Source organism: Bison bison, unplaced genomic scaffold (assembly GCF_000754665.1).
Source record: "Bison bison bison isolate TAMUID 2011002044 unplaced genomic scaffold, Bison_UMD1.0 scf7180017864306, whole genome shotgun sequence".
Lineage (NCBI taxonomy): Eukaryota > Metazoa > Chordata > Mammalia > Artiodactyla > Bovidae > Bison > Bison bison.
Genome location: NW_011494878.1, coordinates 1,333,617 through 1,360,185, shown reverse-complemented (window position 1 = coordinate 1,360,185; position 26,569 = coordinate 1,333,617). Strand labels below are relative to the sequence as shown.

At 39.9% G+C, this 26,569-nt stretch overlaps 1 protein-coding gene across 3 annotated transcripts in view; it reads right to left on the bottom strand.

Annotated features, from left to right (window-relative positions):
• BICC1 (BicC family RNA binding protein 1) overlaps positions 1-26,569 on the bottom strand; it is a 351,439-nt gene that overhangs the window by 41,829 nt on the left and 283,041 nt on the right. For all 3 annotated transcript variants that reach the window (XM_010852021.1, XM_010852022.1, XM_010852023.1), the window contains 11 exons: positions 18,027-18,106; positions 16,078-16,236; positions 14,519-14,572; positions 12,944-13,138; positions 12,224-12,475; positions 9,935-10,066; positions 7,323-7,509; positions 5,377-5,538; positions 4,573-4,769; positions 4,302-4,434; positions 3,338-3,494 (listed from right to left, as the gene is read on the bottom strand). In XM_010852021.1, the coding sequence (XP_010850323.1) occupies positions 3,338-3,494; positions 4,302-4,434; positions 4,573-4,769; positions 5,377-5,538; positions 7,323-7,509; positions 9,935-10,066; positions 12,224-12,475; positions 12,944-13,138; positions 14,519-14,572; positions 16,078-16,236; positions 18,027-18,106 (1,708 nt within the window). The remainder of the gene's footprint in view (positions 1-3,337; positions 3,495-4,301; positions 4,435-4,572; positions 4,770-5,376; positions 5,539-7,322; positions 7,510-9,934; positions 10,067-12,223; positions 12,476-12,943; positions 13,139-14,518; positions 14,573-16,077; positions 16,237-18,026; positions 18,107-26,569) is intronic.

Genomic DNA, 26,569 nt, shown 5'->3' with positions numbered 1-26,569 from the left:
TCAGAAGTTGGTCAAAAATTGGAAGCTGATATTCAAAAGCTGATGGGAGTTTTTTTTAACACCTCTTCTCTTAAGCAAAATGAAACTACCTATGCACCCAGAGGGAAAGAAAAATGCTCTAAAGCCTTTGTGAAAGGATGCACTAAAATATTCAAAGGCAAACAGCTCTAAATCCAGAACACAGAAATCTTTTGATTTCCATCTTAGTTAGAAATCTTCTCCCTGATATATATATTTTTTTTAAAGCAAATTAAGTATAATGTAGTTGGATGGGTAGCTCAAACTATAATGTCACTTAGGCTGCAATCCAATTTGGGGAAAAATTAAGAACAACTCTTTTTCCTTATCTTAGAAACCTTTGCAAAACTAGGAACTTACTCACTATAACATCTCTTTCTTTTATCAGTCCTAAAACCTCCCCTATTTATCTCAAAAGTATTGTAGAAATTCTGGCCTTAGGAAGCCAAAGTCCTTGGAGGATATTTTATTCTTTCCCTGTACCTCTGAGATGCAAATGTTGCATTAAAAACTTCTGGGATCATTTCATTCTTTTTAATGCTGAGTAATACTGTATATGTGTATTACATCTTCTTTATCTGTCTATGGGCATTTAGTTTGCTTCCATATCCTGACTTGTAAACAATGCTGCAGTGAACACTGGGGTACACGTATCCTTCCAGATCGTGTTTTTCTCTGGACGCATGCCCAGGAGTGGGATTGCAGGGTCACATGGCAGCTCTATTTTTGGTTTTTAAGGAACCTCCATGCTGTTCTCCACAGTGGCTGAACCAGTTTGCATTCCCTCCTACGGTCCCTTCTCTCCACAGCCTCTCCAGCATTTGTTGTCTGTGGATTTTTTGATGATAGCCATTCTGACCTGTGAGGTGACTTCTCACTCTAGTTTTGATTTGCATTTTTCTAATAACTAGCGATGCTGAGCATCTTTTCATGTGCCTGTTGGCCGTCTGTATGTCCTCCTTGAAGAAATGTCTATGCAGGTCTTTTGCCCATTTTCTGAGGGGGGAGCAACGTGGATGGACCTAGAGGGTGTCATACTGAGTAAAGCAGACAGACAAGGAGAAATATCGTATGACGTCCCTTATATGTGGAATCTAAAAAAAAAAAATGATACAAATGAACTAAATTGAACTTATGGTTGCTAGGGGAAGGGATAGTTAGGGAGTTTGGGACTGACATGTACACACTGCCACATTCAAAACGGATAACCAACAAGGACCTCCTGTTCAGCACATGGAGCTCGTAATGTTCTGCAGCAGCCTGGATGGGAGGGGGCTTGGGGGAGAATGAATACGTGTATACATATGGCTGAATCCCTTCACTGTTGACCTGAAAGCACCACTACACTGTCAATCGGCTATGCATGCACATGTAGTCACTTCAGTCACGTCTGACCCTGTGACCCCACTGACTGTAGCCCACCTCTGTCCATGGGATTCTCCAGGCAAGAATACTGGAGTGAGTTGCCGTGCCTTCCTTCTGGGGATCTTCCTGACCCAGGGATCAAACCTGCATCTCTTGTGTCTACCTCCACTGGCAGGTGGGTTCTTTACCACTAGCAACACCTAGGAAGCCCATTAATCAGCTATACCCAATATAAAATAAAAAGTTTAAAGTTTGAAAAAAAAACATAAAATTGATAACCCCCAGAATGCTTCTGGGAGTTAATTCCCATCAAAAGATGAACAAAAGGGAAAGATCATTTGAAACATAGGTGGGCAAAAAAAATGTTAAGTGTCTTCCCCACCAATGCAGTAAAAAACTTCACCCTTTTGAGCAAACTTATTTCACTTACCATAAAACAACTTAAATCCAATATTTTTTATGACTAGTGAAATTTTGTATTATTGTACTTGATTCACAGCAGTAATTTAAAAGTGGAACCCGAAAGGTCTCTGTCAATTCATGTGTGTCTATATATGTGCTGAGGGCTTCCCAGGTGGCTCGGTGGTAAAGAATCTGCCTATCAGTGCAGGAGATGTGGGTCTGATCTCTGAGTTGGGAAGATGCCCTGGAGAAAGAAATGGCAACCCACTCCAGTATTCCTGCCTGGGAAACCCCATGGACAGAGGAACCCGGTGGGCTATAAAAGAATAACAGAAGAGTTAGACACAACTTATCAACTAAACAACAGTGTATGTGTTAGAGATGTTCTGAATTTTCCGCCTACAGATGGTACTGCCAAAATTAATTTGTAAAAAAGCTCTATTGAAGTGGCTTTAAGAGAGTAAATGCTTACATAAATCAAGTAAATTGAATCCAGTAGTCCCCTTTAATCTGTGGTTTCAATTTCCATGGTTTTAGGTCCCTACCATCAACCTCAGCCTGAAAATATTAGAAGAAAATTTTCAAAAATAAGTCATAAATTTTACATTGTTTGCTGTTCTGAATAGTGGGATGAAATTTCTTGCCACCTCACTCTGCTCCATCCTGGGATTCCCCAACCATAAACAGTGTCATGGCTCCGCGATCCAGGGTCATGCTCCTTCTCCTGACGTATCATCAGAAACTCAATAACAGCCTAACACTACATCACAACGCCTACATCACTCGCCTCACTTCACTTCCTCACAGGCGTTCCGTCATCTCACATCATCACAAGACGACGGGTGAGTATAGTACAATTAGATGTTTAAAGACAGAGATCAAATGAGAGAGAGACCACATTCACATAACTCGTGTTGTTGCAAGTGTTTGTTAGTTTTTGTTAATCTCTAACTGTACCTAATTTATCAATTAAATTTTATCATAGTTATATACGCATAGAAAAAACAGAGAATATGTGGAATTCAGGACTATCCATGGTTTCAAGCATCCATTGCAAGTCTTGAAGCATATCCCCTAAAGATAAAAGGGGATTACTGCAAATGTAAATGATTAAAAGTTTTTCAATAAATTTGTAAAATAGTTTCTCTAAAATATTATTTGTAACCTAAAACCTTAAAGTTTTGCTAAATTAAATGATGGGTAGTCACTAAATATCCAGATCCTTTTCAAATCAGATAAAACACTAAGATTTAGCATTCCATTTGCCATGGGATGCTGCTGATTCATGAACTGTTGAATAAAATCAATTTGATCTTTAAATTTACTTAGTTGAATTTTGTTTTATAATAAAGGTGAAGGTTACCAGATACTATTTCTTAATAAAAATTTTCCAAGTAAAAACAGAAGGTAATTATAAAAAGAAATGAAAAAAAAAAACACAAATACCAAATGCACTTAAACCAAAGAGCACTAACTAGTCAGTTTAACATATATCCAACCTGTTACATGCTTTCTTTTAAAGGATCAAGAGCTTCAAAATCAAGATACATACTGTAAGTGTGAGTTTTTCGTGCCTTGCAATAGTTCTACTGTCTGCCTCTTGGCACAGGCAACTTTGGAGGGACCCATCATCTGTTTCAAGTCACCAGCATTTCCAGAATGCGAAGGACTTCGAGGCATGCCTACTTCAACAAAAGCATCATTACAACCTGTAGAGAACAAGGAAAAAAAAGTAAAAATCCAGGGGACTTCCCTGGGAGTCCACTGGTTAAGACTTTGCCTTCCAATACAGGGGGTAAAAGGGTTTAGTCCCTGCTCGGAAAGCTAAGATCTCACATGCCTCGCAGCCAAAAGACCAAAATATGAAACAGAGCAGTACTGTAAACAAATACAATAAAGACTTAAAAATGGTCCACATCAAAAAAAGGAAAAAAAATCAAAATATCACCTTACTATCAACAATCACCTGCAATAGAAATTAATCCGATTCTGACTCTATGGAGACACAGCATTAACAGCTTTCAGCTACAGAGATGATACCTTAAATTAAGGCTATCTTAAAACTGCAAGATGAAATCTGAAAAGTAGACCCTCTTATTTTTTTAAAGATTGATAGAAATATATGGCAAAAACCACCACAATATTATAAAGTCTAAAAATTAGCCTCCAATTAAAATTTAAAAAAAAATAAAAGCAGGAACACAAATTACGGGTTACTTTGGGAAAAAAAAGATTAAAAAAAAAAGAAATACTCTACTTGGAAAAAAATTACACAGCAAATTAATGCTTTCCTGCTGCACAATTACAATCACTTTAATTTAGGAAGTTCCAATGGAATGGGAAAGTGCTCTTTCACCATGTTCTTTGGAACTTTGTTCAAGATACTGTCCTCCTGCATCCTTGAGGCAGGATGAGTCATAACTAGTCAGCAAAACCAACTCAAAAATCACTGCATAGACTTTTACGATCCCTTTATCCAATCAACAGAGCAGGCTGAAGTTCAGAAGGAAAGATACCTTCCGTGGGGTTTGATTTGGGAGATGTCTGCTCAGATCCAGCTGTCTGCCGGGATGGATCACCGTGATTCGCACTCAGCACTTTTTCTCCAAGTGATGAAGTGGATATTGCACCATATTTTAAACTTGGAGACTGAAATAACAGTAGAAAATAGCACAGAGATATGATCACAATCCTAAAATTCATTTCAGGTAAAAGTTTAAATATGTTACCAGTGGTTTATCCCTTATGAACAGCATAAGTCACAAGCTTCTTGCTGAAGGGCATTACCTGTGTGTGTCCGTTTAAAGCAGCGGAGATTTTTTTGCCTTCTGCCTGCATAGTGTTGATATGGACATCAACAGGCGTCAAGCCAGGAGGGGGAGACGGAGCTGTGTGCCCATAAGTGGGTACTCCAGACAACAAAATATTGGTTAACGTGGCTTGGGCAGTGGATGGAATCATAAGGTGTGGTATAGCAGAAAAACCTACAACAGGATTTCACGAAGACAGGTATTAGACACGAAGCAACTCAGAATCAAGAAGCACTGTTTTGTTATTTCAAGTAACAACAAAAAAGTTACTTTTGTTGCTGTCAATGCTGAAGAAAATTCAATTCTGATACCTCCATTAATAGGTTTAACACATTACTATAAAAACATATGAGTATTAGAATGGAACAACATTTTAGAGAGTATTTAATCTAAGCTCTTCATTGTACAGACAAGGAAACTATTAACAGCTAGACTTTGCAAGTGCATTTGACTATTAAGCAAATTTTTCAGACATTCTAGAATCTGCATTTCCTAATTACTAGGTCAGTGACCCGTAGGTGTTTCTGCCATTGCTCTGTGTGCATCATGCTATTTTTCCTGATCTGCTTGTCACATCTGAAGATTACATATTACTTTTATGAAAAACTCACTGTTTAATTATGCTTCATTTTAACTGATTGACACTTTGGAGAATTTTTTGGCTGCAGTATGCTCTGAGCCATAATTTTTCCCTGAGGAAATGGAACCACTAGTAAATTTTACTTAAAAACCAATAATACCTAAGAATACACACCTTCGATTGTACTTAAATACTACTGACCTGTGGCACTCGATGTATTACCAAGTGGAGGTGCCCACAACGTGGGGCTGGGGGTGCCAGAACTCGGACTTTGCAAAGGGCTGACTGAGCTATTCAGAGCATTTAAGAGTGAGTTTGGGGTTGCCGAAGTGTTGAGAGATAAGGTGGTGGGTCCCAAAAGACCTGAAAAGATAAATATAAAGTCAATCACATAAATTCAAGATTGTAATATACAGACGGCATCGATATCGCCGTTAGGAACGCACGTTCATAGAATCTGATGTTTTCCAGTCATAAGGTATGAGTGACAGATTACCTTCTTTCAAATATTCACATGAAATACTGCATGATACACAGCTCCAACACTGGATCCTGTTTGTCCACAAACAGATCCAGAAACGGAAGGACAGGGGAGCTCAGACCAGGATAGACCCCAGGGCCTGGAGCACCACCGGCTGCTTTGCATGAATGAAATTGTGCTCAAGTGGTAACCCAATTTTAATTTCTCTGCGCAACTCACATGTCATCTGCTTTAAAAAAAAAAAAAAAACACCTCTTTCTAAACCACTTACAATTAGCAGTGAATTGGGAAATGTTTTCCTGCAACAGGACAGCTTCCTTTGGTTCATCTGCAGAGAGGCTGGCCTCCCTGAAAAAGCTTTCATACCACGTTTGAAAGAAGAGCTCAGTTCCTGCCAAAGTGCCTGACTGGCATTTCCTGACTTACAAGCAGTGCTGTATTCTTACAACTCTGTTCATCATCTCCAGTGGAAGGGACAGCTTTAGGAGATTACAGGCCAAGGGGGAAATTTTGTCTTTACTTCTAATGGTGTCTGGGCTACTTGGAAACTTCATCATATTATAACCACATTACGTCTTTAAAAAGCTAGAATAGCTACTACAAAATTTAAAGACTGCTGAGAGATTTTTGTTAGGGCTTCCCAGGTGGCTCATGGATAAAGAATCCACCTGCCAATTCAGGAGACGCAGAAGATGTGGGTTCGATCCCTGGGTCGGAAGAACCCTTGGAAGAGGAAATGGCAACCCACTTCAGTATTCTTGCCGGGATAATCCCATGGATGGTGGAGCCTGGTAGGCTACAGTCCCTGGGGTCGCAAAGAGCTGGACATGATGGGAGTGACTGAGTACGCACGCACAAGAGTATTTTTTGTTTCAAATCAACACTGAGGGAGAATGATTTGTGAGGGTCAGTGCATTAACTTTTTATACACAAGCTACTTAAAATGTACAAAAAAGTAGTGAACCTAGAATAACTGTAATACAGCAATGAACTTTATCCAACAAAACAGGAATCTGTACATGAGACAGTTCATATCACACCATGACTATTAAATGGCTCACCCTGCTTTCTTAAAAAACTAAAGCACCAAGGTGATGTTTTCTTTCACCTTTCTCTTCTTTATCTCAGATACAAATGCAGGTCCATTCGCTTCCCGTGGTGGCTGCAGGTTTCCTTTGTGTCTGGACGAGGCAAAAGTCACCACTGGGAGTGCAGTTCCGCTTGCCTTCGCCTCCCCCTCTGCCCACCCCACATGCAGATGTGCAATTACTTTTTGTAAAGCAAACTGGATAATCTTTATCTCTAGGGACCGATGGCAATATTGCAAATGCAAGAAAGAACAAACACATAAATTATAGTCAGCCTGCTCACTTCACTCTCCATGGCATTCTTAATTTAGAAGAACAAACACAGCTACCGAAAATAAAACAGCCAGACCTTGATTATTTATGCAGAAATAAAAAGAATCTGGGTAACAGAAACCCAGAGAGTCTAACCAAAAAAAAAAAAAACAGATTGATCCGAGTTGTGTTGCTTTTCACCTGATCATAGGACCTAAAGAAGGAAAAAGGAGCCTCTAAAATGTAGCCCCAGACAGTAGAAAGAAAGGGAACCGGATAAGCAATCCTCTGGTGACGGAGAAGGGCTGTAATAATAAATTTTATACCTAGTCCAGTGAGTCCAAGGCCTGCAGAAGCTAAGATATCCAGGCTGGGACATGCCAGGCCGGCGGGGCACGACGCTGGGGACGGGCTGGTTGCTATGGAAACCCCACTGCTTTCAAGTCCGAGGAGACATTTCCTTGCTTCATACATATTTAAGGCATTTCGCTCAACACTTTTCACAATCACAGACTATGAAAACACATAATGAGAAAGAAAAAAGTGACACGCAAGTAGTCTACAATGAATTGGGGAAGGGGTGAGAAAACGAGTATGATAATAAGAATTCCACTCAGGGTATGGATTAATGCTGCCTTAAAGTCAACTGCAAATTCTAACCACTTATTTCCCAAGTTTACTCCTTTCAGTAAAAGCATAAAAGGTTAATTACCACTTACTCGGTGTGTCCTCCATCCCAGGCACTGTGATGGAAGCTGCACAAATACTCTAATTCCTGCAGAACCTTACGGGTGAAATTATTATTCGTGTTCAGGGAAGACCCAAAGTCACAGGGCAGATGCAGGGGGCGCTAGAGGAGCCTAGGCCCGGCTGTCCTACAGCCCATTCTTGCTTACATCCTCTTGTCTCTACATTAAGTCTCCCCCCATTTATCTCAGCTTTTAAAAATCAAATTTGTCACCACAGATAGACTGCACGGTAATGATCATTTACATTTGACATTTACAGTCTACCAGTTAACGGACCTGGAGGTACCACTCTTCCTCGCTGATGACGTATCTATGGCAAAGCTTATGGCGAAATAAATTCCCAAACAATAAATCTTTTTTTCCTCAATGGACTCATCTAGAGAATTGGAAATCTGAACCCATGAGGGAAAGCCTCCAATGGAAAAGAAAGAAAATGTGTGGCTGACAAAGCAGTTAAAGCAGTGGTCAGCCTGGAGGCCAGGGAGGCATGATTAAAAAGCTCTGGGATGCGGCGAGGTTTCAGAGCTCTCATTCACCATTTTCCCTGACCTCTGCTCACTTCTTGCTGAACTCCAGAACTCTTCCTGGGCCTGTCCATCTTCACATGCAAAGTCTCTTCTGTTTGCATCTTTTCATCCTAGTACTACTTACAGTGACTCTAGTCAACTCAAATACGAAGCTTCACAATACATAAAGTTAATGTCCTATTCTCTAATTTTAGACTCAATATAGCAAGCTCATTTAGAGTCAATCCTTCTTTTCCTTTAAAGTTTTCTTTGAGGAAGGCATGATTTTTTTTCTCATGTTGGACACTGACTACCACATTATTTGCATACACACACATATACAACAATACATATTTTTATATATGTGCCATATGCATATTTGATAAAATTCATAGTTTAGAAATTTTAAAGGCACGACTGTTTGGTGTTTTATCTACTATAATAAAAATATGTTATCATTTAGTATACATTGTTGTGTAACTTGTTTTTTTTTCACATTTTTAAAAATTTATTTTTAACTGAAGGATAATTGCTTCACAGTATTGGGTTGGTTTCTGCCAAACACCAACATGAGTCAGCCATAGGCATACTCATGTCCCCTCCCTCCTGCGCATCCCTCCCCACCTCCCTCCCCATTCCACCCTCTAGGTCATCGCAGAGCGCTGGTGTGAGTTCCCTGAGTCATACGGCAAATTCCCACTGCCTATTTTCCATATGGTAGTGTATGTTTCCATGTTACTCGCCCCACACGCCCCGCGCTCTCCTCCCTCCCCTCGGGCCATGCGCGTAAGCCTGTTCTCTGTGTCTGCATCTCCACTGCTGCTCTGCAAACACGTTCATCAGCACCATCTCTCTAGATTCCATATGTATGCATTAGTATGTGATATTTGTTTTCCTCTTTCTGACTTCCTTCTTCAACTTGCTTTTCTTTATTCAACACCACTCTTGTCGATTAACTTCTGATACAAAGGTTTCCTCAGCACGTATGACTAGAAACAGAATCACTGGTGGTAGAATATCAGTGTTTTTGTGATCAGATGATCACAAACTACTTTTAAAGTGCTTGGGCCAACTTACCCAGTTTAATGCAGGAACATTTCTCTTTCCTCATATCCCTACCAGCACTTAATATCATCAGACTTATCCCATTAAATTTTTGACAGCACATGTAATTACTGAAATTCTGCAACATCTTAAAAGAGAAGCTCCAAGAAAGCTGAACTAGGGACAGAAAGCGAATGGGCGGGCACCTATTCTTCAAACCTCCAGGCTAGCACAGTGGCTCACAAGTAGTAAATAAACCAAGCATTTTTAAAACTGCTTTGGATCTGTATACACATGTGGACATAACACAACATTTAGCCTTACCAACTCTGTGGCAACTTAGTAAAGCTTAAAGTTACCAGATTGCAAATTAAGAAAAAAAAAGTTTCCTTCCCATATATGTAATTAAAATACTGGTCACAAATAGACTCCAAAAACCAACACATATATAAAGAAAATGATCAATAACGAATGCTGTTACAAATTTGCCTTTATATAAAGTAAAATATAATGTGTAACAGTGTCTATTATATAGAAATCAAGTGCCATGTATATGCAGATATTCATTTATATGAAAATCACACTATATTGAATGTGATATGATACTTGGTTCTCTTTGGGCCCAGACTCTGAACCCACCTTGCTTGGCTGTTTTGGCTTTGGTTTAATACTGATGAAGACATCGAGCTGTTCCATCAGCTGAGCAATGAACTGTGGATCGACTTCAATTTCTTCCTTCATATCAAACATCAGCACAAGGGGGAGACAACCCTAGAAAATGCCACAGTGGAAAGTGTGGGCGGTAAAACACTGTTTGTTTATACATCAAATAATTGAGCATGCCTACAGATAACACAACACTTTATAGATTTAAAGAATAAGAGTCCCTTTGCTGTCCACTAGAAACTATCAGGCTGTTAATCAGCTCTATTCCAATACAAAATAAAAAGATTAATTAAAAAAGAATAAACCAAAGTGTCAAAGCTAAATTATATACCTTCACATAGCTTAGAAGGCTGGCGTGGAAATAATATTGAGGGGTAGAAACTATCTTCTGGATGATGGAAATAAGTGTCTTGTGTTTCTCTTTCTGGTCATGAATTTTTTTTTTACCTACTCTCTACCTTGGAAAAATTCTTCCATTCTCTGACTTCAGCTTTGTTGGTGGTGCCAGAAACCATATTCTCAACTACATGAAGGGTAGTAATCTTGTGGTCTGGCTCAAAGACTTACAATGGAGGCTTTTCACTGTCTCCTGAATGAAATCTAAACATATATCAGCATTTTAAAATCTCCACATTTCCACCCAGCTTTGCTTGTGCAGTCACAGGTCTCTCTGTGTATGTCTGCCCCTTCTCCAAACTACACCAACCTATGGACAGTCTTTGCAACAGATTCTGTTCCTCGGTATCTTAACTCATCACAAGGCTTCTTTACCAACCCAAGTCCTACTTCTCCTTTGATGCAGCTCAAACCTTACCTCCTTCCTGGAGGAAACTGCTACTATCAGCCTTTCCTGTCACTGTCTCACTCTTCAGCATAGCAGCATTTAGCAGTTGTACTTTTTCTCTGATTCTTTCTTTCTGGCTCCTCATCTACTGAGTATAGGAACTACATCCCACATTTTTTGTGATGTACAGATTGATGGGTTTGTACATAAGTATTGGAAGAAGTTACTGTCAAACATAACAGAATTAAAAAGAAATCACCATGTTCCATTTCTCTTCTGGATAAGAGATGTTTATAAGGATGCTGCTATAAAAAATGGTGATACTACTTAAAATTTAAGTTAAAGCCTTTTAATTTCTCTCTCAATCTTTCAGTATTGTGCTGTAATAATAATATGTCTCATTGCATACCTGTATTTTTGTCAGGTATGAGCACAGTATGAATATGAATTCATAACAGTGCTGATCGCTTGAAAATTTCACTGAACTCAGTATCTAAAGAACTTGAAAAGTGTGAAAAAAGAAAGTATGAAGAGTAATCATAATAATCTTTGGATACAAATATGCTGTCTAACTAGCAGTATACTAAAAGTAGCCTAAGTAAGCTTAGCTAAAAAAAAAAAATCATTCACAATGAAATTAATTTCGTAAAATAATGTATCATAATTCTTAGTGATTATAACAAGTTTTCATCTGTCAGAGGAATGGAATCAACAATACACATCTGGATTTTCTGAAGGTTTCTCAAAAACAGATTCTGCAAGTTAATAACAGTAAAGGTCATGTCTGAAGCTTATGGACTCAAATGTCACTAAAGGTCTAGCCAGAATGGAGAATATAATGGTATTTTTTAATAAGAATACATGGTATGTCAGTTCATTTTGTTAATATGTATCAACCTACACACTGGGTTTTTAATGAATATAGGAAGGATAAGGTTGAATAGTATAAACTGAAAGCAGTAAATTATGTAACTTATTTTCTTTCAATTCATGACACTCAAATTCACGGCTCAAATACTATAGCATTTTTAAAAGGGTATGAAAGATTTATGAAATGTTCAAATGTTTCATGCTACCAAAATTTATTATCTTTGAGGGTAGGGTAAAATTTTTAATTTATTAATTTTTAGTTGCTCTGTTTAAACAGTGGGTTTTTTTTGTCAAACACAAACTAATGCTAAATGTCAAATAACAATAACCACCTTCCACAAAATATAGCCGATTATTTCCACGTAACCTCTTCAGTTGTTTAAATTTATAAAAACAAATACTGCAAGAGAATTACCCACAAAATGAAATTAAATCTGGGAGGCACCATGTACCTTATTCTTTTACTTTCTTTTACCAAGAAACTTCCTTATTAAACCAGAATTCCAAAGTGCTTCCATAAATACCACATTGCTACAGCATGTGCAGCAACATACACTGTACCCAGAGATGTTAAAAAAAACCTGTACCATTAATTTCAGTAAACCTACCATGAGATACTGCCTTGCAAGACAGACAGACTCAATGGTGCCCTGGAGGTAGACGGTGGATTTCTTTTGTGGATTACTGGGATCGGGAAAGTGGATCTGAGCACCCGTTCTCTGCATGATATGTTTGATGTTGCTTCCATTTCGACCCATCATAAAGAGATGATGCTGAGCTGCGATATCCAGTTGCGTGCTCACGGGGATAGCGGACGCCAAGCTCCCGGCGAGATGCTCCAACAGCGTGGCCGTTCCTTCCTAGGAGAAAAGGTGGGAGAGAAGCAGTCGCCCGTGACAGCCGTCCACACCGAAGGGAGAGGTTCTACTGCGCTTCTGACAGCTATGGAAAAATTCAACACGTCCTAAAAGCCAGAATGTGGGGCCTTCCTGGTGGCCCAGTGGTTAAGAATCTGCCTTCCAATGCAGGGCATGCAGGTTCAATCCCTGGTCAGGGAACTAAGAGTCCACGTGTCGAGGGGCAACTAAGCCCACGTGCTAGCAACCAGAGAAGCCCACAGGCACAGTGAAGGGTCCCATATGCTACAACTATGACCCAACACAGCCAAATAAATAAACAAATATTTTTTAAATAAATAAATAAAAATGGGAACCAGAATGCAATATGAGAAAAAAAATTCCAGAAAACACATTTGTCTTAAAGTCCTTAAAAATAAAACTCATACAATCTCTGTACCTACAGTGTTTGGAATGACCTACACCACTCACCTTCACAGCGCTGGTGTTATTCTGAGACCCCCGTACTATCACCGTAGCACCATACATTCGGGACCGCTGCTTAAATGACACTGAAATGTTGTACATTTGTGATATGTGCTGGATAGAGGGGGAATTAGGATCAGGCACTGGTTGAAGAATTCCAGCAATTGGCAGTTCAAACATCAGCACCAAAGGAAGCAGCTCCTAAAACGAAATCATAGAACCCAGAGCAGACACTTAGGTCACTGCATAGTTACTGAAAGTGAAAATGTTAGTCTCTCAGTCACGTCTGACTCTTTGCAACCCCAAGGACTGCAGCCTGCCAGGCTCTTCTGTCCATGGAATTCTCCAGGCAAGAATACTGGAGTGGGTAGCCAAGCCCTCCTCCAGGGAATCTTCTTGACCCAGGGATAAAACCCGGGTCTTGTGCATTGCAGGCAGATTCTTTACCTTCTGAGCCACTAGCGAAGCCCATTCATTTAGAGATATGTGTGATTCATTCATTCTCAAGATGGGGTTTTTTCTCAAGATGAAAATTAAATGTGCATTAATTTTTTTAAACACCATCCTTGTAGAGAATGGGGGCAAAAAGAAGCAAATGCAGAAAAATATGGGAAACCCATTGAAAATGTGTTCATTTCCCCAGTACTCCTCAACTCCCTCATCCTGCAACGCAAAATTAGTGCAGCTTACGTTTTCATCAAAATTCCGCTGTAACTCAAAACGCGAAATGGCTGGAAGTCTCCCAGTCCCTACACGGGAGTGTAGTTTTTATAGACAGTAAACAAAAATCTCTAAATTAAATTTGCCTTTATATATTCTTTTAAAATATAGAAGCCACTGGCCCTATACATACACACACACACACACACACACACACATATAAACGATTGGAGAAGGCAATGGCACCCCACTCCAGTACTCTTGCCTGAAAAATCCATGGACAGAGGAGCCTGGTAGGCTGCAGTCCATGGGGTTGCTGAAGGTCAGACACGACTGAGCGACTTCACTTTCACTTTTCACTTTCATGCACTGGAGAAGGAAATGGCAACCCACTCCAGTGTTCTTGCCTGGAGAATCCCCGGGACGGGGGAGCCTGGTAGGCTGCCATCTACGGGGTCACAGAGTCGGACACGACTGAAGCGACTTAGCAGCAGCAGCATATAGATGATTTACTTCATTGTACGGTAGACTAACAACATTGTAAAGCAATCATCCTTCAATAATTTAAGATTTTTTTTAAAAGATAATGCTTTTATTACAGCCATAAGCTTGGGTAGGCTATCTGAAGTTTTTAAATGGAAGGAGACCTCTGCAAAACCTGAGTTTATAACTTGAATTGCCTGTGGCATTTTTCCTCAGGCGTCTTTTTGATCATTTCAAAACCATCAGAGCAACAGAGCCAGGTAAAATTTAGACCATCTCTAAGAAGCATCTTTGAGACATTAAAACAACTTTTGTCACTCTTTCCTACATGTTGAACATATGATCTGGTTATAAATTGATAAATTACAATATTTTTATTGCCTATAATGCCAACATCGCTGACACTGCTTTATAGTACGAAAAGGAATCAATACTTACCCGAATTCTAACTCGGGCAGATTCTACTCCTGCTGGTTGTCCTGCTATAGACACCTGCAAAAGTAAAAAACACAGATTTATTGTTCTTGAATCCACATCCACTTTCTCAGCTGTCTACTCCCTCACTACCCAAAGCGTCATCCAGGATAAAACAGCATCGTACAAGCATCGTCTTTATCTCGGAGTTTGTTAATAATGAAGGATCTCAGGCACCACCCAGACCTACTTAATCAGAATCTGCATTTTAACGGGCGCTGGTGATCCGTGTCAGTTGACCAACATGGTCAACTCCTACCTCCTGGACTTACCTAAAACCTCCCAGCCCACAGGGGGCCTCCCAACCTCTTCCCATTTTCTTGTGTTCACTGCATCTTCCCCCTTTTGTTTAAACTCTTTGCACACGAGATGGGCATCAATGTGCAGTGATACCGCCACCGTATGTTCACAAAGTAACGGACTACTTCCATGCTGGCTGGGAAAAAGCACTGTTGCTCCACCAGCCCCTTCTCAGGATCTTCTAGGCTTTCCTATGATCCAGCAACTGAGGAACTGCTCGTGGCATCAGGGCGAGAGGGTGGGGCTCCAGGACAGCGCTCGCATGGGTCATGCCCACGCCATGTTGTCAGCTAACGGCTGCTCTTGCTTTTCACCATGGCTTTCTGTCTAGTTCCTCGTGTATATACGCCACCGTCACCATCAGTCCCCACAGAGAAAAGACTGTGTCTCAGTCATCTTTGTGGCCAACATAGTTTCCCTGTTGTTTAGTTGCTAAATTGTGTCTAACTCTTTGCGACCTCATGGACTGTAGCCCACCAGGCTCCTCTGTTCATGGGGTTTCCTAGACAAGAATACTGGAGTGGGTTGCCATTTCCTCCTCCAGGGGATCTTCCTAACCCAGGAATCAGATGGACTGGGTCTCCTGCCCTGGCAAGTGTGTTCTCTACCCCTGAGCCACCCAGGTTCTAATATCGTGATTAGAGGAGAGAAAACTTTCAAATAATACAGAGAACACTATCTGTTCTTCAAGTACTGACAGCATTTTGATGTAGACGCATGAGCTCCATTTGTTTCCAAACCCAAGAACTAGGAAAAAAAAAAAAGGAGGGGGGCATAAAAGAGAGACATAATTCAGCCAACGTGAGAAAGTCGGACACTTGCACATCACCACTCAGGTGACCCGGGGTACCTGGAGGAGCACTCGCGTGATGCTGCAGACAGAATCCCAGCTATCAACAGGTGCCCGGACGAGGCGAGCTTTCAGATCCTTTCCTAACTCACATGCCTTCTGAGCCTTTCTGCAAGGACTTCATTTAATGTTGCCATGACAACCTTCCCTCTCTTCTACCAACCATTTAGAGATCAAGAATTTAAGGCCCATCTACAATGCATCTCTTTAAAAATGCTGAGCACTTTCAGTCTCCTTTGAGGGGGACATACAATTCATACTACCTGCCATCTTCACAAGAACTCTTTTGTTCTCATCTCCCCCAAAAGATGCGCATACAGGAAATCCAAGCTTTAATCTGTCCCATAAAATTTCACGTGAAAAGTCCCAGCACCTGGTTGCTTTTTTCTGCTTGATTATTCCTGTTGGAGTCTGGGAAGTGGATGTGGCATCCTGTTTCTTCCATCACCTTTTTAATATTGTTGCCCCCTTTGCCGATTACATGAGAATGTTCTGTGTGTGAGACATCCATCTTCAAGGTGACCCGATTGCTCTACGTGGAAATAACGTATTATTTCTTGATGTACGAAAAAGGAAAGAACAACTCATAAAAAGACACGTTTACCCCAAGGGAACAGGATTAACAAAAAGTGACCCCGTGGAAGTTCTTAGAGATTTCTTAAGATCATCTTGATCTATAAATTTTTCAATTTTACATATGTATCCTTGGCTCATAAAAAATGTTTCATTTAAAGACAAATCTGTCCAAAGAAATAGGAAGATATACTCTTTACCAAGATAATTTTTTTGGACAGTAAGTATTCAAGTCAAATTAGTTACAATTACAAATAAATTACTTTTTTTTCTTTAATAGATATTATTCACGAAAATGAATTCAAGTAACTGAAAAACAGGTAAAAAAATTGCAAGAGTGAATAAATGTATCTTAGTAGAAACACTGAACAATGATAGAAAACTAGAAACAAAAATAAAGCTCAAAACTGAATAAAAAATGATTTACAAACATTTTCACAACTTCTCTATCACTGTATGGCAAACTTTACAAAGTAGGTAAATTATTCTTGCAGGGAGGAAGAAGAGTGAGGAAGAAATCACAAAATATGTATCTCCAGGAGTAAAATGGCTTAAGGAAACCAGCACAGAGTGTAAGATTGACTATATTAAAGGCAAATGTAAAATTTTAAGGCACAATGAACAATTATAGGCACCTGGAACTCATGTATTTAATTTGGGGAAATGCAGTGTTGTAAAATTATAAAGACTAACATGAAACGTTTTCTCATTTATAATATTGATATTGAAATTCTTCAGTCCTTACAAAGTAAAATTAAAAAGTCAAAATACAGCAAGATTTTAAAAAGATCAGTAGTTATACACTTTCTGAATTCTTAAATTTTAAACTTAGATCCATTAAATACTTTGGTTTTTAAACTTAGTTAACCACTAAAAAAAAGAAAAAAAGGTAATCTTTTTTGGATATTGCAAAATTTTTAATAATTATAGGATGAATAATTATTTTCTTAAAAAAGTACAACAGCAACAAAAAGGAACAAACAATAGGGATTAAGAGAAGAGATTAAAAATAATTTCAATGAAATATTAGGTGGCAGAACCTAAGAAGCAGACAGACTGGATTTGAACCCACCTCCCCACTTATCAGCTATGATATCCTATGTAAATTCCCTAATATCTCTTTCCTGAGCTTGTTATGAGGATTAAACAAATTAATATTTGTAAATGATGTAGCTAAGTGCCTGGCATAGAGTAAGTGATTTAGAAGTGTTTATTAAAATAAATTCTCAAAAACAAGTATACATTTTTAAATATTTTCATTTCTCTATTGTCTCTCTCTACACGTACTTGTAGAGAGAGAACATACTAGACAGACTGGCAGACTGCATGCCATCACACACACAGCTATACAGAACATAATTTTGGTTTTCCTCTGACATCATAAAAGCAAATACGCTAAATTCTTGCAGTCATTACTACTTGCTCTATATTAATCAAGGTCAGTGTCTATTTCTGACGATGGCATATACACACATACGCACTTATACAGGAAGACATACACACATATACATGTTATGTACTTAAGTATATACATTGAGAGAGAAAGTATTATTTAATTACCCAACATGAGAGAACCTATGCAAATTTGAAACAGACCTTTACATCCATTGTAGAATCAAGAGCTTATTTTAAAACCCACCATTACTTTCTCCTGGTTTTTCTTCTCCAAATAGTTCTTTCATAACAGCATGAAGTAGCCCCTTGCAGAGACAAGATTCTGACATCTGAGTGTCTTTAACATTCACTTACTTTTGTGTCTAAGACAGACATGATCATTTCCTTGGCTTCCTTAACATCTTCTTTCTTTCCAGAAACCTTAATGTGGGGATCTGTAAGAAATCAAGAACAAAGAGCTCATATGAAACCCCTAAGCTCTGTTTTAAAACTTACGTTACAATATAAGAAAAAATGATTCCATAATACATTTAATATTTGATTCATTCTTGATGTGTTATCACTGTAATAAAAACAGAAATATGTAAAATACTCAAACTGTGCATTTATCTATGCTTTTTTTCCTTCTGAGCACTGGCTAACCTATGTAACTTTAAATTTAATTGCAAAATAAGTATAGCATATAATTATTTTTTAAACAAGTGAGGCGTCTATGTATTCAATTTATTACTTCATCTCTTGGTACATTCCAGCCCCTGTTCTAAAGGCTTAAAAGGCACTGAATCATTCAATCTACACCATGGTTTGCTTCTTTCTTTTTTAAACTACCTGTATTGTAAAGCAATTTCTTTAGTGAATATCCTGCCTATTTTAAATTCCAATGGTGACGTCTCTAAAAATAAAGCATTTTTCAACTAAAAAAGAATCCCACAATGCAGTACCACTTCACAGTACATAGTTAAAATGAAACAGACAATAATAAGTGCTGTAAACCACAGTTTTGTGATTGTCTGCAGAGGAAACGAAGGCACAGAGCAGTTTAGCAACTTGCCCCAGAAAACCATTCAGGGGATGTTTATTATAATCCAGTGTCTTCCAACTCTGAATCCATACTTTAAACTATGTGATCATTTAAGAGATATTCTTATTGGCCAAAGTTGACAGGAAAAAAAAATCTTCATTCAGGAATATTTAATATTTATTCAGAATTAGTACTAAGAAAGTGACTAAGTACATGCTATGTCTGCAGGAAACCACTCATTCATTCAGTAAAGATTTTCTGAACCTCTACTATGCTTCTCCAGCAGCCTCACACTTTCAATGGAGGGGTTCGATCCCTAGTGGTGGAACTAAGAACTTACATGCCACATGCCATGACCAAAAAAAGAAAGCTGTCTGTCCACATGGACCTTACAGATTTGTGCAGGGAGGTAAAAATCAGTCAAATAAATAAATGATCTATTAGATCTAAAGAGCCTCTTCGGAGAAGGCAATGGCACCCCACTCCAGTACTCTTGCCTGGAAAATCCCAAGGACAGAGGAGCCTGGTGGGCTGCAGTCCATGGGGTCGCTACAAGTTGGACACGACTGAGCGACTTCACTTTCACTTTTCACTTTCATGCACTGGGGGCAGGAAATGGCAACCCACTCCAGAATTCTTGCCTGGAGAATCCCAGGGACGGGGGAGCCTGGTGGGCTGCCGTCTATGGGGTCGCACAGAGTCGGACACAACTGAAGCGACTTAGCAGCAGCAGCAGCAGCAAACAGCCTTTGATGAAAGTGAAAGAAAAGAGTGAAAAGGCTGGCTTTCCTCAACATTCAGAAAACTAAGATCATGGTATCTGATCCCATCACTTTATGGCAAATAGATGGAGAAAAAATGAAAACAGTGACAGACTTTATTTTCTTGGTCTCCAAAATCACTGCAGATGGTGTGATGATATTCAAAGACACTTGGTCCTTAGAGGAAAAGCTACGACAAACCTACACAGCATATTAAAAAGCATATTAAAAAGTCTCACTCCGCCTTCATGGTCCAACTCTCACATTTGTAATGACTACTGGAAATATCATAGTTTTGATTAGATGGACTTTTGTTGCCAGAGTGATGACTCTTTATTAATATGCTGTGTAGGTTTGTCATAGCTTTTCTTCAAAGGAGCAAGTGTCTTTGAACATGGCTGCAGTCACCATCCACAGTGATTTTGGGGCCCAAGAAAATGAAGTCTGCCACCGCTTCCATTTTTCCCCCATCTATTTGCCATGAAGTGAGTTCTTCTAAACCAAGATAAACTAGGATAAGCAAAATGACTCACTGTAGATTTTACCAAACTACACGTATTTCCTCATATTGTGATTTAACCCGCCCATCTCCACCTCACAGTCATCAAGGCCATGATTCATCAGCCCAGTTCAGTTCAGTCACTCAGGCAAGTCCAACTCTTTGTGACCCCATGGACTGCATTATGCCAGGCTTCCCTGTCCGTCACCAACTCCTGAAGCTTGCTCAAACTCAGGTCCATCAAAACGGTGACACCAACCAATCATGTCATTCTCTTTCGACCCCTTCTCCTCCTGCCTTCAATCTTTCCCAGCATCAGGATCTTTTTGAATGAGTCAGTTCTTCACATCAGGTGGCCAAAATATTGGAGTTTCAGCTTCAGCAGCAATCCTTCCCATGAATATCCAGGACTGATTTCCTTTAGGATAGACTGCTTGGATCTCCTTGCAGTCCAAGGGACTCTCAAGAGTCTTCTCCAACACCACAGTTCAAAAGCATCAATTCTTCAGCACTCAGCTTTCTTTATAGTTCAACTCTCACATCCATACATGACTACTGGAAAAAACCATAGCTTTGACTAGATGGACCTTTGTCGGCAAAGTACTGTCTCTCCTTTTTAATATGCTATCTAGGTTGGTCATAGCTTTCCTTACAAAGAGCAATCAACTTTTAATTCATGACTGCAGTCAGCATCTGCAGTGATTTTGAAGTCCAAGAAAATAAAGTTTGTCACTATTTCCATTGTTTTCCCATCTATTTGCCATGAAGTGATAGGACCAGATGACATGATCTTAGTTTTTAGAATGTTGAGTTTTAAGCCAGCTTTTTCAACTCTCCTCTTTCTCTTTCATCAGGAGGCTCTTCAGTTCCTCTTCACTTTCTGCCATAGGGGTGGTACCATCTGCATATCTGAGATTACTGATATTTCTCCTGGCAATCTTGATTCCAGATTGTGTTTCATCCAGCCCAGCATTTCTCATGATGTACTCTACATATAAGTTAAATAAGCAGGGTGACAGTATACAGCCTTGATGTACTTCTTTCCTAGTCTGGAACCACTCTGTTCTTCCCTGTCCAGTTCCAACTGTTATTTCTTGACCTGCATATAAACTTCTCCAGAGGCAGGTATGATGGTCTGGTATTCCCATCTCTTTAAGATGGCAATTTTCCACAGTTTTGCTGTGATCTATGCAGTCAAAGGCTTTGGCATAATCAATAAAGCAAAAATAGATGTTTTTATGGAATTCTCTTGCTTTTCTATGATCCAACAGATGTTGGCAATTTGATCTCTTGTTCCGCTGGCATTTCTAATTCCACCTTGAACATATGGAAGTTCATGGTTCACATACTACTGAAGCCTGACTTGGAAAATTTTCAGCATTACTTTGCTAGCATGTGAGACGAGTGCAATTGTGTGGTAGTTTGAACATTCTTTGGCATTGCCTTTCTTTGGGATTGGAATGAAAACTGACCTTTTCCAGTCCTGTGGCCACTGCTGAGTTTTCCAAATTTGCTGACATATTGAGTGCAGCACATTAACAGCATCATCTTTTATGATTTGAAATAGCTCAGTTGGAATTCTATCATCTCCACTAGCTTTCTTTTTAGTGATGATTCTTAAGGCCCACTTGACTTCACATTTCAGGATGCCTGGCTCTAGGCGAGTGATCACACCATCGTGATTATCTGGACCATTAGATCTTTTTAGTATAGTTCTTCTGGGTATTCTTGCCACCTCTTCGTAATATCTTATGCTTCTGTTAGGTCCATACCATTTCCTTTACTGTGACCATCTTTGCATGAAATGTTCCCTTGGTATCTCTAATTTTCATCAAGAGCTCTCTAGTCTTTCCCATTCTATTGTTTTCTTCTATTTCTCTGCATTGATCGCTGAGGAAGGCTTTCTTATCACTCCTTGCTATTCTTTGGAACTGTGCATTCAGATGGGTATATCTTCCTTTTCTCCTTTGCCTTTCACTTCTCTTCTTTTCTCAGTTATTTGTAAGGCCTCCTCAGACAACCATTTTGCCTTTTTGCATTTCTTTTTCTTGGGGATGGTCTTGACCAGTGCCTCCTGTACAGTGTCACAAACCTCCATCCACAGTTCTTCAGTCACTCTATCAGATCTAATCCCTTGAATCTATTTGTTCTTCTACGGTATAATCATAAGGGATTGATTAAGGTCATACTTCAATGGGCTAGTGGTTTTCCCTACTTTCTTCAACTTAAGTCTGAATTTGTCAATAAGGATTTCATGATACGAGCCACAGTCAGCTCCAGGTCTTGTTTCTGCTGATGGTAAAGAGCTTCTCCATCTTTGGCTGCAAAGAATATAATCAATCTGATTTTGGTGTTGACCATCTAATGATGTCCATGTGTAGAGTCTTCTCTTGTGTTACTGGAAGAGGGTGTTTTCTAAGACCAGTGTGTTCTCTTATCAAAACTCTGTTAGCTTTTGCCCTGCAAAAGCTTTTGCCCTTCATTTTGTACTCCAAGGCCAAATTTGCCCGTTGCTCCAGGTATCTCTTACTTTTTACTTTTGCATTCCAGTCCCCTGTGATGAAAAGGACATCTTTTTTGTGTGTTAGCTCTAGAAGGTCTTGTAGGTCTTCATAGAACAGTTCACCTTCAGCTTCTTCAGCATTACTGGTTCTGGCATAGACTTGGATTACTGTGATACTGAATGGTTTGCCTTGGAAACAAACAAAGTTCACTCTGTCATTTTAGAGACTGCACCCAAGTACTGCATTTCGGACTCTTCAGTTGACTATGAGGGCTACTCCATCTCTTCTAAGGGATTCTTGCCCACAGTAGTAGATTTAATGGTCATCTGAATTAATTCACCCATTCCAGTCCATTTAAGTTCACTGATTACTAAAATGTCAATGTTCACTCTTTACATCTCCTGTTTGACCACTTCTAATTTACCTTGATTCATGGACCTAACATTCTAGGTTCCTATGCAATATTGTTCTTTACAGCATTGGACTTTACTTCCATAACCAGTCACATCCACAACTGGGTGTTGTTTTCACCTTGGCTCCGTCTCTTCATTCTTTCTGGAGCTGTTTCTCCACTGATCTCTAGTAGCATACTGGGCACCTACTGACCTGGGGAGTTCATCTTTCAGTGTCCTACGTTTCTGCTTTTTCATACATGTTCATGGGGTTCTCAAGGCAAGAATCCTGAAGTGGTTTGCACTCCCTTCTCCAGTGGACCACCTTTCATCAGAACTCTCCACCGTTACCCGTCCATCTTCGGTGACCCTACACGGCATGGCTCATAGTTTCATTGAGTTTCATGATTCATAAGGTGTGACTGAAGGAGAAGCAGACAGAGAAAGGGAAGGATGGGATGGAGGAGGAAACCATTTTCTAAAGCTCCCCACCCTTAGGACCAGGATGAAGCAATCCTAATCTGCAAGAGTACACAGGGAGCTTCAGAGCCTAGGAATGGATCTAGCCTCCCAGGGAGACCTCCCAGCAGCTGGCCTCAATCTGAATCAGTGCCTACACTCCAGCCCCACACTCTCCCCAGATTGCCTCCTGCTGGCTGCCCTGGGCTCAGGCTCCACTCCTCAGCCTGTTCTCTAATCCCTCCCTCTGACCCACGCCCTATGAAGGGATGTGGTGAAGATTAAAGACCTCAATGTTCATTAAAACTTTCTAAAATGTTTAAGTATCAGGTTCTGACAGAATGTGGTCCACTGGAGAAGGGAATGGCGAACCGCTTCAGTATTCCTGCCTTGAGAACCTCATGAACAGTATGAAAAGGCAAAATGATAGGATACTGAAAGATGAACTCCCCAGGTCGGTAGGTGCCCAATATGCTACTGGAGACCAGTGGAGAAACAGCTCCAGAAAGAATGAAGAGATGGAGCCAAAGCAAAAACAACATCCAGTTGTGGATGGGACTGGTGATAGAAGCAAGGTCCAATGCTGTAAAGAGCAATATTGCATAGGAACCTGGAATGTCAGGTCCATGAATCAAGACAAATTGGAAGTGGTCACAAAGGAGATGGCAAGAGTGAACATCTACATTTTAGGAATCAATAAACTAAAACGGATTGGAATGTGTGAATTTAACTCAGATGACCATTATATCTATACCTGTGGGGAAAAATCCCTTAGAAGAAAAAGAGTAGCCCTCATAGTCAACAAAAGAATCTGATATGAAGTACACGGATGCAGTCTGAAAAATGACAGAATGATCTCCATTCCTCTCCAAGGCAAACCATGCAATATCATGGTAATCCAAGTCTATGCCCCAACCAATAATGCTGAAGAAATTGAAGTTGAACTGTTCTATGAAGACCTATAAGACCTTCTAGAATTAACACCCAAAAAAGATGTCCTTTTCATTATGGGGGACTGGAATGCAAAAGTAGTTAAGTCAAGAAACACCTGGAGTAACAGGCAAATTTGGCCTTGAAGTACAGAACGAAGCAGGGCAAAGGCTAATGGAGTTCTGCCAAGAGAATGCACTGGTCATAGCAAACACCCACTTCAAACAATACAAGAGAAGGCTCTACACATGGACATCACCAGATGCTCAACACGGAAATCAGACTGATTATATTCTTTGCATCCAAAGATGGAGAAGCTCTATACAGTCAGCAAAAACAAAACCAGGAGCTGACTGTGGCTCAGATTATGAACTCCTTATTGCCAAATTCAGACTTAAATTGAAGAAAGTAGGGAAACACTAGACCATTCAGCTATGACCTAATTCAAATCCCTAATGATCATACAGTAGGTGTGAGAAATAGATTTAATGGACTAGATCTGATAGATAGAGTGCCTGATGAACTATGGATGGAGATTCGTGACACTGTACAGGAGACAGGGATCAAGACCATCCCCAAGAAAAAGAGATGCAAAAAAGCAAAATGGCTGTCTGAGGAGGCCTTACAAATAGCTGTGAAAAGAAGAGAAGCCATATTTAGATGGGAAAGATATACCCATCTGAATGCAGAGTTCCAAAGAATAGCAAGGAGAGATAAGAAAGCCTTCCTCAGGGATCAATGCAAAGAATAGAGGAAAACAACAGAATGGTAAAGACTAGAGACCTCTTCAAGAAAATTAGAGATACCAAGGGAACATTTCATGTAAAGATGGGCACAATAAAGGACAGAAATGGTATGGACATAACAGAAGCAGAAGATATTAAGAAGAGGTGGCAAGAATACACAGAAGAACTGTATAAAAAAGATCTTCACCACCCAGATAATCATGATGATGTGATCACTCACCTAGAGCCAGATATCCTGGAATGTGAAGTCAAGTGGGCCTTAGGAAGCATTGCTACTGACAAAGCTAGTGGAGGTGATGGAATTCCAGTTGAGCTATTTCAAATCCTAAAAGATGATGCCATGAAAGTGCTACACTCAATATGCCAGCAAATTTGGAAAACTCAGCAGTGGCCACAGGACTGGAAAAGGTCAGTTTTCATTCCAATCCCAAAGAAAGGCAATGCCAAAGAATGTTCAAACTACCACACAATTGTACTCATCTCACATGCTAGCAAAGTAATGCTGAAAATTCTCCAAGCCAGGCTTCAACAATACATGAACGGTGAACTTCCAGATGTTCAAGCTGGTTTTAGAAAAGGCAGAGGAACCAGAGATCAAATTCCCAACATCTGCTGGATCATCAAAAAAGCAAAAGAGTTCCAGGAAAACATCTACTTCTGCTTTATTGACTATGCCAATGCCTTTGACTGTGTGGATCACAATAAACTGTGGAAAATTCTGAAAGAGATGGGAATACCAGACCACCTGACCTGCCTCTTGCAAAACGTGTCTGCAGGTCAGGAAGCCACAGTTAGAACTAGATATGGAACAACAGACCAGTCCAAATAGGAAAAGACTACATCAAGGCTGTATATTGTCACTCTGCTTATTTAACTTATATTTAGAGTACATCATGAGAAATGCTGGGCTGGATGAAACACAAGCTGGAATAAGACTGCCAGGAGAAATATCAATAACCTCAAGATATGCAGATGCTGCTGCTGCTGCTAAGTCACCTCAGTCATGTCCAACTCTGTGCGACCCCATGGATGGCAGCCCACCAGGCTCCCCCATCCCTGGGATTCTCTAGGCAAGAACACTGGAGTGGGTTGCCGTTTCCTTCTCCAATGCATGAAAGTAAAAAGTGAAAGCGAAGTTGCTCGGTCATGTCCGTCTCTTAGCAACTTCATGGACTGCAGCCTAACAGGCTCCTCTGTCCACGGGATTTTCCAGGCAAGAGTACTGGAGTGGGTTGCCATTGCCCTCTCCGGATATGCAGATGACACCACCCTTATGGCAGAAAGTGAAGGAGAACTAAAGAGCCTCTTGATGAAAGTGAAAGAGGAGAGTGAAAAAGTTGGCTTAAAGCTCAACATTCAGAAAACAAAGATCATGGCATCTGGTCCCATCACTTAATGGCAAATAGATGGAGAAACAGTGGAAACAGTGGCAAACTTTACTTTTTTGGGCTCCAAAATCACTGAAGATGGTGACTGCAGCCATGAAATAAAAAGACACTTACTCCTTGGAAGAAAAATTATGACCAACCTAAACAGCATATTAAAAAGCAGAGACATTACTTTGCCAACAAAGGTCCATCTAGTC